The sequence below is a fragment of the Pseudophryne corroboree genome, chromosome 9, assembly GCF_028390025.1.
Source record: "Pseudophryne corroboree isolate aPseCor3 chromosome 9, aPseCor3.hap2, whole genome shotgun sequence".
Taxonomy (NCBI): domain Eukaryota; kingdom Metazoa; phylum Chordata; class Amphibia; order Anura; family Myobatrachidae; genus Pseudophryne; species Pseudophryne corroboree.
Genome location: NC_086452.1, coordinates 345,369,522 through 345,382,157, shown reverse-complemented (window position 1 = coordinate 345,382,157; position 12,636 = coordinate 345,369,522). Strand labels below are relative to the sequence as shown.

General features: G+C 45.1%; 1 protein-coding gene across 8 annotated transcripts in view; it reads left to right on the top strand.

The window, feature by feature from the left end:
- The window catches only part of CHL1 (cell adhesion molecule L1 like), a 464,787-nt gene that overhangs the window by 407,605 nt on the left and 44,546 nt on the right, over positions 1 to 12,636 (top strand). For all 8 annotated transcript variants that reach the window (XM_063940640.1, XM_063940638.1, XM_063940643.1 and 5 more), the window contains one exon: positions 743 to 922. In XM_063940640.1, coding sequence (XP_063796710.1) covers positions 743 to 922 — 180 coding nt within the window. The remainder of the gene's footprint in view (positions 1 to 742; positions 923 to 12,636) is intronic.

The window sequence follows — 12,636 nt, the reverse complement described above, 5'->3', positions numbered from 1 at the left end:
TGCAAGTGCCTATACTAATGATGACATTCGCAGTGGCTGCATGGGTCCGGTGCAAGTGCCTATACTAATGATGACATTCGCAGTGGCTGCATGGTTCCGGTGCAAGTGCCTATACTAATGATGACATTCGCAGTGGCAGCATGGGTCCGGTGCAAGTGCCTATACCAATGATGACATTCGCAGTGGCTGCATGGGACCGGTGCAAGTGCCTATACTAATGATGACATTCGCAGTGGCTGCATGGTTCCGGTGCATGTGCCTATACTAATGATGACGTTCGCAGTGGTTGATTTTAGAGCCCAAAAATGCTCCTAACATGCCTGCATTTTTATAGCAACAACCGTCCTCCTCCCGTTACCCCCGCTAAACACTAACTACATGTTTATGAATGAATTCTCTGTGCTATCACTAAGGAATCGCTGTATGTGCACAGTGCCGCTTTTTACACTGCGTACAATCCACATTGTGTACATCTCTGAATCAGGCCCACTGTATGGAGGCAGGTCATTGAGGTATCAGCATGGGGAATCAGATGGGATTTGGGGGCTGCACCTAAACTATATGTCTGGGAATTTCATACTTAGGACCCCCCTCCCCCTCTATCTCTTGAATCAAATAACTGAATGTATCCATATGTATGCAAGATGTACTAAGATGATCACATGTATTTTTTCTTAAGCATGCACTTTGTATGTGGATTATTTAGAAGCTTCCAGTTAAATTTTGCTTTTCTGTCTTTCAGTTAATGAAGGCAATGTATCTGGAATTGTAAGTAATATCACCATAACAAACCCAGACGCAGTCAGCCATAAAGTTCCCCGTCTTGAAGTTGGTACAAAGTACAAATTCTACCTACAGGCATGTACACGCATGGGCTGCAGCAAGCCTGTGAGTGAGGAAGGACTGGCACTGTCACTACCAAGTAAGTCGTACTGCTGGATGATACTAGTATTTCTGCTTTACTTGTAAATATCTTATTCCTGATGACTGAATCTACATTTCTTTCTAATCTGTAATCAATGTGATAAATGAGCATGCACTCAAATAGTGAGATGCTGATATATAGAACATAAAAAATAATGAATAATCCAGACAATCAGGCTAATCTGTCCTCTCTAGGGAGTCATCATTTGTACAAGGATTTTAGGACATTGCACACCAAGTGGGGTATCCAATTAGATGAGATTCTAAAAGCTGATAAAAACAGCCTGATAGCACAGTTTTTGACCCATGATAAGTATTGCGCAATCCAATTATAGGACATTTTTATCGTCTGGAAAAAGAGCCGCAATCATGCGATAACACATGGGATCTGGGATAACTTCCCAATTCCATGTTTTATTGTGGCTCCGAGGGCTGTTTATCACAGACTGTGCTTCGGTTGCCTAAGGCAACCAAACCGTAATCCACAATAAGTGCCGCATATTGCAGCTAATTGAATAACCCCGGCCAAAACCATTAGCTGCAGTAAATTACCACAGTTAATTGGATACCGCCCCAAGGTAAACTGGGACATCAGGTTCTGGAGAAGGCAGCAGGAATTAGTATTCATTATCTTGACCTATGATTTGTGGGACAGGGTTCTTAACGTGGACTAGTTTTACACAATTGTATTTGGGGTAGTATAACTCATCTGTGCTCATTTCAGGATACTAAAATGTGTAGGTGTCACACAGCAGTTTAAGGGGGTGGTCTTCAGGTTGCCGACTGTCGGAATCCCGGCGCACAGTATACCGGCGCCTGAATCCCGACAGCCGGCATGCCGACAGTTTTTCTCCCTCATGGGGGTCCACGACCCCCCTGCAGGGAGAATAAATAGCGTGGCACGCGTAGTGCGCCACCGTGCCCACAGCGTGGTGAGCGCAGCGAGCCCGCAAGGGGCTCATTTGCACTTGCCACGCTGTTGGTATGCCGGCGGTCGGGCTTCCGGCGCCGGTATGCTGGGAGCCCGGCCGCCGGCATACCATACCACACCCGTTTAAGGAGATAAAAAAAAGAATAAAAGGCAAGATCTGTCAGTGCCTTTAATTTCTGTCTGTCTCTTGCCAAGGTGAGTCCCCCTAGGCCGAGGCAAGGATTGTATTGCATTCAAAATATGAATGAATGAATGAAGTCAGTCTAGAGTTGTTTATGGAGCAAGAATCAATAACAATATCAGGAACAGTGTAAGATGTGTGGTCTTCAGTATACCGGCGTTGGGATCCCGACAGCCGGCATACCGACACTTATTCTCCCTCATGGGGGTCCGTGACCCCCCTGGAGGGAGAATCAATTAGTGTAGCGCGCCACCTTGCCCGTAGCGTGGCGAGCGCAGCGAGCCCGCAAGGGGCTCATTTGCGCTCGCCACACTGTCGGTATGCCGGCGGTCGGGCTCCCGGCGCCGGTATGCTGGTCGCTGGGAGCCCGACCACCGGCATATCGTAGTGAACCCGTTTAATACAATGCTTTGACAGGCATGTTTTTTAGTTGCACGTAGCTATGTGCATTTTGTATAGTTATGCCTTTATAGGCAAATATTATATGCTCTTACCCTGTTAGGCTCAAGCACTGGGGAGATTATGTTTAGGCTTCGGGGGAGGGTTAGGGTTAGGCTGCAGCCTGGGGGGTTAGGTTTAGACTGCGGGTAGGGGTCTTAGGTTTAGGCTCTCACAGGAGAGTTAGGGTTAGACTGCGGGGAGAGGTTAGGTTTAGACACCACCAGGAAGGGTTAGGCTGCGGGGGTAAGAGGGCTAGGTTTAGACTGCTAGAAGGGCGGGTTAGGGGCCAGTGGGAGAAGGTAAGTATACTTACCTTCTCCTGTCAGGATTCTGATCATTGGGATGCCACGATCGATATTCTGACCGCCGGCATGTCAAACCCAACCCAATTGAGAAACAGGCTGTATTTACAGTCCTTATGATGTAAGCATTGTCAGCCTGTCCTTCTAATACTGATCTGAATTTTGTAGCATTTTTTTAACTATTTTACCTGGACAATATTTCTGACTTGTTTCCTCTATTCTAGTCATTCCCAACCTCGGTCCTCACTGCACACTTTGGGTGGTATTCAAATGATATATCACGCCCAATCTCCTGGTATTCAAATGATATCACGCCCAATCTCCTTTCTAAAGGAGCGCCCATAGTAATCAGGTTTAGCTGCATAAAGGGCTGGGCGTCTCGCTACCCCGGGGTTAGCGAGATGAAATGGTGATACCACGCCCGTCAGCAGAAATAGAACAGGTGTGGAAGGGGGCAGAAAGAATTGAAAACTGCCCTAACAGTCCAGGTTTTAATATCCATGCTTGAGCTCAGGTAACTTAATTAGTACCTCAGTTAATTTGATTTAACCAACTGTGCTAAAGTATATAGCCTTAATAGCCCCTATCTCCCCTAATTGACAGAACAAAATGCGCACATTTACTAACAATTGTTTTTACTTTTGTCTTTGTCTTTCGATGGTGTATTTAGATGCTTTGTGGAGTGTACGCTTTGTGGCGATTACAGTGCTTTTGTATGAGAAGTTGCTGCAGAAGTCGCAGTAGCATGCGTCACAAGTCGCACTCCAGCACAAATGTAATCATGCCGCAATTTGCACCATTAGTCGCACCTCAAATCCCACCACAAGTCACACCTTAATTTACGTCACAAGTTGCCGAAAATGGGACTAATTACTAGAGATGAGCGGGTTCGGTTCCTCGGAATCCGAACCCCCCCGAACTTCAGCCTTTTTACACGGGTCCGAGGCAGACTCGGGTCTTCCCGCCTTGCTCGGTTAACCCGAGCGCGCCCGAACGTCATCATCCCGCTGTCGGATTCTCGCGAGGCTCGTATTCTATCGCGAGACTCGGATTCTATATAAGGAGCCGAGCGTCGCCGCCATTTTCACACGTGCATTGAGATTGATAGGGAGAGGACGTGGCTGGCGTCCTCTCCGTTAGAATAGATAGAGACACTTGAGTTGATTTACTACTAACTTAGTAATTTTGGGGAGCATTAGGAGTACTCAGAGTGCAGAGTTTTGCTGATAGTTACTAGTGACCACCACCAGTTTTATTTATTATTTAATATAATCCGTTCTCTGCCTGAAAAAAAACGATACACAGTCACATACCATATCTGTGCTCAGCCTCAGTGTGCTGCATGATAATATCATCTATGTATATCTGACTGTGCTGAGTGCTCACTGCTCACACAGCTGAATTGTGGGGGAGACTGGGGTGCAGTTATAGCAGGAGTACAGTGCACACTTTTGCTGCCAGTGTGACTGACCAGTGACCACCAGTATATTGTCTGCCTGAAAAAGTTAAACACTCCTGTGGTGTTTTTTTATTTTATTCTATAAACGCATTCTGCTGACAGTGTCCAGCAGGTCCGTCATTCATTATATTATATAAATATTTACCTGCAGTAGTGTTTTATTTTTTTTGTTCATCTCTATCATCTTTATCATCTCTATATTAGCAGACGCAGTACGGTAGTCCACGGCTGTGGCTACCTCTGTGTCGTCAGTGCTCGTCCATAATTGTATACCTACCTGTGGTGGGGTTTTTTTTTCTATCTTCTTCATACTAGTAGTTTAGGAGTCTGCTGACAGTGTCCAGCAGGTCCGTCATTATATTATATATACCTGCAGTAGTGATATATATATATTTTTTATATCATTATCATCTCTATACTAGCAGACGCAGTACGGTAGTCCACGGCTGTAGCTACCTCTGTGTCGTCAGTGCTCGTCCATAATTGTATACCTACCTGTGGTGGGGTTTTTTTTTTCTATCTTCTTCATACTAGTAGTTTAGGAGTCTGCTGACAGTGTCCAGCAGGTCCGTCATTATATTATATATACCTGCAGTAGTGATATATATATATTTTTTATATCATTATCATCTCTATACTAGCAGACGCAGTACGGTAGTCCACGGCTGTAGCTACCTCTGTGTCGTCAGTGCTCGTCCATAATTGTATACCTACCTGTGGTGGGGTTTTTTTTTCTATCTTCTTCATACTAGTAGTTTAGGAGTCTGCAGACAGTGTCCAGCAGGTCCGTCATTATATTATATATACCTGCAGTAGTGATATATATATATTTTTTATATCATTATCATCTCTATACTAGCAGACGCAGTACGGTATTCCACGGCTGTAGCTACCTCTGTGTCGTCAGTCACTCGTCATCCATAAGTATACTAGTATCCATCCATCTCCATTGTTTACCTGAGGTGCCTTTTAGTTGTGCCTATTAAAATATGGAGAACAAAAATGTTGAGGTTCCAAAAATAGGGAAAGATCAAGATCCACTTCCACCTCGTGCTGAAGCTGCTGCCACTAGTCATGGCCGAGACGATGAAATTCCATCAACGTCGTCTGCCAAGGCCGATGCCCAATGTCATAGTACAGAGCATGTAAAATCCAAAACACAAAATATCAGTAAAAAAAGGACTCAAAAATCTAAAATAAAATCGTCGTCGGAGAAGCGTAAACTTGCCAATATGCCATTTACCACACGGAGTGGCAAGGAACGGCTGAGGCCCTGGCCTATGTTCATGGCTAGTGGTTCAGCTTCACATGAGGATGGAAGCACTCAGCCTCTCGCTAGAAAAATGAAAAGACTTAAGCTGGCAAAAGCACAGCAAAGAACTGTGCGTTCTTCGAAATCACAAATCCACAAGGAGAGTCCAATTGTGTCGGTTGCGATGCCTGACCTTCCCAACACTGGACGTGAAGAGCATGCGCCTTCCACCATTTGCACGCCCCCTGCAAGTGCTGGAAGGAGCACCCGCAGTCCAGTTCCTGATAGTCAGATTGAAGATGTCAGTGTTGAAGTACACCAGGATGAGGAGGATATGGGTGTTGCTGGCGCTGGGGAGGAAATTGACAAGGAGGATTCTGATGGTGAGGTGGTTTGTTTAAGTCAGGCACCCGGGGAGACACCTGTTGTCCGTGGGAGGAATATGGCCATTGACATGCCTGGTGAAAATACAAAAAAAATCAGCTCTTCGGTGTGGAAGTATTTCAACAGAAATGCGGACAACAGGTGTCAAGCCGTGTGTTGCCTTTGTCAAGCTGTAATAAGTAGGGGTAAGGACGTTAACCACCTCGGAACATCCTCCCTTATACGTCACCTGCAGCGCATTCATCATAAGTCAGTGACAAGTTCAAAAACTTTGGGCGACAGCGGAAGCAGTCCACTGACCAGTAAATCCCTTCCTCTTGTAACCAAGCTCACGCAAACCACCCCACCAACTCCCTCAGTGTCAATTTCCTCCTTCCCCAGGAATGCCAATAGTCCTGCAGGCCATGTCACTGGCAATTCTGACGAGTCCTGTCCTGCCTGGGATTCCTCCGATGCATCCTTGCGTGTAACGCCTACTGCTGCTGGCGCTGCTGTTGTTGCTGCTGGGAGTCGATGGTCATCCCAGAGGGGAAGTCGTAAGACGACTTTTACTACTTCCACCAAGCAATTGACTGTCCAACAGTCCTTTGCGAGGAAGATGAAATATCACAGCAGTCATCCTGCTGCAAAGCGGATAACTAAGGCCTTGGCATCCTGGGCGGTGAGAAACGTGGTTCCGGTATCCATCATTATTGCAGAGCCAACTATAGACTTGTTTGAGGTACTGTGTCCCCGGTACCAAATACCATCTAGGTTCCATTTCTCTAGGCAGGCGATACCGAAAATGTACACAGACCTCAGAAAAAGACTCACCAGTGTCCTAAAAAATGCAGTTGTACCCAATGTCCACTTAACCACGGACATGTGGACAAGTGGAGCAGGGCAGACTCAGGACTATATGACTGTGACAGCCCACTGGGTAGATGTATTGACTCCCGCCGCAAGAACAGCAGCGGCGGCACCAGTAGCAGCATCTCGCAAACGCCAACTCTTTCCTAGGCAGGCTACGCTTTGTATCACCGCTTTCCAGAATACGCACACAGCTGAAAACCTCTTACGGCAACTGAGGAAGATCATCGCAGAATGGCTTACCCCAATTGGACTCTCCTGTGGATTTGTGGCATCGGACAACGCCAGCAATATTGTGTGTGCATTAAATCTGGGCAAATTCCAGCACGTCCCATGTTTTGCACATACCTTGAATTTGGTGGTGCAGAATTATTTAAAAAACGACAGGGGCGTGCAAGAGATGCTGTCGGTGGCCATAAGAATTGCGGGACACTTTCGGCGTACAGGCACCACGTACAGAAGACTGGAGCAACACCAAAAACGCCTGAACCTGCCCTGCCATCATCTGAAGCAAGAAGTGGTAACGAGGTGGAATTCAACCCTCTATATGCTTCAGAGGTTGGAGGAGCAGCAAAAGGCCATTCAAGCCTATACAACTGACCACGATATAGGAGGTGGAATGCACCTGTCTCAAGCGCAGTGGAGAATGATTTCAACGTTGTGCAAGGTTCTGCAACCTTTTGAACTTGCCACACGTGAAGTCAGTTCAGACACTGCCAACCTGAGTCAGGTCATTCCCCTCATCAGGCTTTTGCAGAAGAAGCTGGAGACATTGAAGGAGGAGCTAACACTGAGCGATTCCGCTAGGCATGTGGGACTTGTGGATGGAGCCCTTAATTCGCTTAACAAGGATTCACGGGTGGTCAATCTGTTGAAATCAGAGCACTACATTTTGGCCACCGTGCTCGATCCTAGATTTAAAACCTACCTTGGATCTCTCTTTCCGGCAGACACAAGTCTGCAGGGGTTCAAAGAACTGCTGGTGAGAAAATTGTCAAGTCAAGCGGAACGCGACCTGTCAACATCTCCTCCTTCACATTCTCCCGCAACTGGGGGTGCGAGGAAAAGGCTCAGAATTCCGAGCCCACCCGCTGGCGGTGATGCAGGGCAGTCTGGAGCGACTGCTGATGCTGACATCTGGTCCGGACTGAAGGACCTGCCAACGATTACGGACATGTCGTCTACTGGCACTGCATATGATTCTCTCTCCATTGAAAGAATGGTGGAGGATTATATGAGTGACCGCATCCAAGTAGGCACGTCAGACAGTCCGTACGTATACTGGCAGGAAAAAGAGGCAATTTGGAGGCCCTTGCACAAACTGGCTTTATTCTACCCAAGTTGCCCTCCCACAAGTGTGTACTCCGAAAGAGTGTTTAGTGCCGCCGCTCACCTTGTCAGCAATCGGCGTACGAGGTTACTTCCAGAAAATGTGGAGAAGATGATGTTCATTAAAATGAATTATAATCAATTCCTCCGTGGAGACATTCACCAGCAGCAATTGCCTCCACAAAGTACACAGGGAGCTGTGATGGTGGATTCCAGTGGGGACGAATTGATAATCTGTGAGGAGGGGGATGTACACGGTGATGAATCGGAGGATGATGATGAGGTGGACATCTTGCCTCTGTAGAGCCAGTTTGTGCAAGGAGAGATTAATTGCTTCTTTTTTGGTGGGGGTCCAAACCAAACCGTCATTTCAGTCACAGTCGTGTGGCAGACCCTGTCACTGAAATGAGGGGTTGGTTAAAGTGTGCATGTCCTGTTTATACAACATAAGGGTGGGTGGGAGGGCCCAAGGACAATTCCATCTTGCACCTCTTTTTTCTTTCATTTTTCTTTGCGTCATGTGCTGTTTGGGAAGTGTTTTTTGGAAGGGCCATCCTGCGTGACACTGCAGTGCCACTCCTAGATGGGCCAGGTGTTTGTGTCGGCCACTTGGGTCGCTGAGCTTAGTCAACCAGCGACCTCGGTGCAAATTTTAGGACTAAAAATAATATTGTGAGGTGTGAGGTGTTCAGAATAGACTGAAAATGAGTGGAAATTATGGTTATTGAGGTTAATAATACTTTGGGATCAAAATGACCCCCAAATTCTATGATTTAAGCTGTTTTTTAGGGTTTTTTGAAAAAAAACACCCGAATCCAAAACACACCCGAATCGACAAAAAAAATTCGGTGAGGTTTTGCCAAAACGCGTTCGAACCCAAAACACGGCCACGGAACCGAACCCAAAACCAAAACACAAAACCCGAAAAATTTCCGGTGCACATCTCTACTAATTACCTCAGCACATTCCAGCCTGCTGGTTCCTCTGTTCTGTTTCTTGCTCCTGGACCCTTTCAGTAAGCTGGTGCAGGGCACGTGAAATCACTGCCTGCTTCCAGGCTCCATAACCTGCCTGTGCCACGGCTGAGAGCAGAGAGTGCTACAGGTGAGCTGGTAGGCTTTTATTAGCATTTTGATTGGCTTTGTGTTAATTACTGTGGATTTCACATGTTGCTTTTTTGGAAGTGGTGCATTGAGGTGCATTTTTTGTGCGATTTTTGTGATTTTTTGGTGGCGCTTTTGATGGGTTTTAAGTAGATATGTGCGGCTGGCACTTTTCGTGTTTTGGTTCTAATTCCTCTTACGTGTTTTGGTTTTGGCTTGGTTTTGCCAAAACCACCCTTTTCGTGTTTTGGTTTTGGATCTGGATGATTTTTGAAAAAAACATAAAAATGGCTAAAATCACTGAATTTGGGGGTAATTTTGATCCTACGGTATTATTAAACTCAATAACATTAATTTCCACTCATTTCCAGTCTATTCTGAACACCTCGCACCTCACAATATTGTTTTAAGGCCAAAAGGTTGCACTGAGGTGGCTGGATGACTAAGCTAAGCGACACAAGTGTGCGGCACAAACACCTGACCCATCTAGGAGTGGCACTGCAGTGTCAGACAGGATGGCACTTTTCAAAAACTAGGCCCCAAACAACACCTCATGCAAAGATGTAGAAGAGGTGCAATGAGGTAGCTGTATGACTAAGCCAAGCGAAACAAATAATTCCCACTGGAATTATATGTCCAAATCACTGGAATTATAAATCCAAATCACTGGAATTAAATGGCAAAATCACTGGAATTATACGTCCAAATCACTGGAATTAAATGGCAAATCACTTGAATTATACGTCCAAATCACTGGAATTAAATGGCAAAATCACTGGAATTATACTGCAAAATCACTGGAATTATACATCCAAATCACTGGAATTATACGTCCAAATCACTAGAATTAAATGGCAAAATCACTGGAATTATACTGCAAAATCACTGGAATTATACTGCAAAATTACTGAAATTATACGTCCAAATCATTGGAATTATATGTCCAAATCACTGGAATTATACGTCAAAATCACTGGAATTATACGTCAAAATCACTGGAATTATACGTCAAAATCACTGGAATTATACCGCAAAATCACTGGCATTATACTTCAAAATCACTGGAATTATACGTCCAAATCACTGGAATTATACTGCAAAATCACTGGAATTATACGTCCAAATCACTGGAATTATACGTCCAAATCACTGGAATTATATGTCCAAATCACTGGAATTAAATGGCAAAATCACTGGAATTATACGTCCAAATCACTGGAATTAAATAGTAAAATGGAGGTTGAGGGCTTCCATCGTCATGTGAAGCTGAACCACTAGTCATGAACATAGGCCAGGGCCTAAGCCGTTCCTTGTCACTCTGTGTCGTAAATGGCATATTGGCAAGTTTACGTTTCTCCTCAGACCATTTAAATTTATTTTTTTGGGTCTTTTTTACTGAACTTTGGTTTTTTGAATTTTACATGCCCTCTACTATCACATTGGGCATCAGCCTTGGCAGACGACGTTGATGGCATTTCATCATCTATGTCATGACTAGTAGCAGCAGCTTCAGCACTAGGAGGAAGTGGTTCTTGATCTTTCCCTATTAAATGTTTGTTCTCCATTATTTTTCTGGAGTTATATAACAAAATATGCGGCACAGGAGAGCGTACCCCTACACCTCACAGGGCAAACCCTGTAAAAATTATTTGGATTAAATATTAATAACCCCTTTATTTGGAGTAAATAATATACAGCACAGGACAGCACCACTGAACTTATATGGCAGCGCCATTAGACTGATGCAGGACAACACAGCACCACTGCAATGGACTGGATTTATACAGCAGCACTGGACATATGGCAGCAGAGGACACCACCACTGTGAATGGTCACTGGACTGACTGATGCACAGTACACTACCACTGGTCTGATGCAGGACAACACAGCTAATTATACAGCAGCACTGGGCATATGGCAGCAGAGGACACCACCACTGTGAATGATCACTGAACTGACTGATGCACAGGACACTACCACTGGTCTGATGCTGGACAACACAGCAACACTGTAAGGGAATTGTTATTAATTATTATACAGCAGCACTGGACATATGGCAGCAGAGTATACCACTGGGACTGCCTGGTCACTGGAATGACTGATGGCTGATGCACAGGACACTACCACTGGTCTGATGCAGGACAACACAGCAACCCTGTAAGGGACTTGTTATTAACTATTATACTGCAGCACTGGACATATAGCAGCAGAGTATACCACTGTGACTGGTCACTGGAATGACTGATGGCTGATGCACAGGACACTACCACTGTACTGATGCAGCACAATACACCACCACTGAACGGATGCAGCACAACACAGCACCACTGGACCGGACTTATACAGCTGCACTGGACATATGGCAGCAAGAGGACACAACCACTGTGACTGGACAAATACAGCACAAGACACAGACACTGAGAGAACGGAGACAGTCCTCTCTCTACACTCTCCAATGCCAGAGTGAAAATGGCGGCGACGTGCGGCTCCTTATATGGAATCCAAACCCTTGAGAATCCGGGATGATGACGTTTTGCCTCGTTCTGGTTTCCGAGTCAGGTGGGAAAACCCGAGCCTGACTTGGATCTGGGCTCGAATGGTGAAGTACGGTAGGGTTCGGTTCTCTAAGAACCGAACCCGCTCATCTCTAGTTTTAAGCAAAAAAATGGTTGTTCCATGTGAACATGCTCAAAAAAAAAACAGTGCATTGATTTAGTGCATTGAGGCGCGACTTTATTGCGATTTTGGTGTGAAGTAGAGTGATTTTGACAAAAACGATTCTTAGTATATTTGCAATTTCCAATGATACCAATGTTATTTGGATGATTTTTGCACCGTTGGTGAATTTCTGCTATTTGGAGTATAAAGTCGCATTTGATATTCAACTTCCATGTGAATTAATCCTTAGTAAATTAGAGATTTGCAAAATCACATCTATTTCACACAAAAAAACGCAAATTGACAAAAATCGACCTTTAGTAAATTTCACCCGTGGTCTATTAGTGTGCCTTGAGGACTGAGGTTGGGAATGCCATATTTAGTCACCTATTGCTTAGTGAATATAGTGACCTGTGTATTGCCGTAGTGCAGCTCATCATTCCGGCCCTTTATACTGTCTGCCTCTTATCTAGCCAGCACCAATCCCTAGCTACACTTTGGGTTCACATACAAGTCTACTTACTACAGTTTGTTTAGGCCATGGCCCTCACTGAGATACAACTACTCTACAAGACCTAGCTTAGGGAATGAAGGAGTTTAAAAATAAACCAGACCAAATCATCTGCTTGCTAGGCCTGTTTAGGGACTAGATGTGCTTCAGGTTTCCCTAGCTTATCTCCCTGGCATTTTATTCTCAAGTGATTCTCCTCTCCAGCTTCTGTACTTATTATGCCTATTCTTTCTTACACAATTTTTTCCCTTGTCTCCATTGTTGTGTTAGTCCACATCCAAGGGGGAAATTTACTAAAGACTGATGTTGATT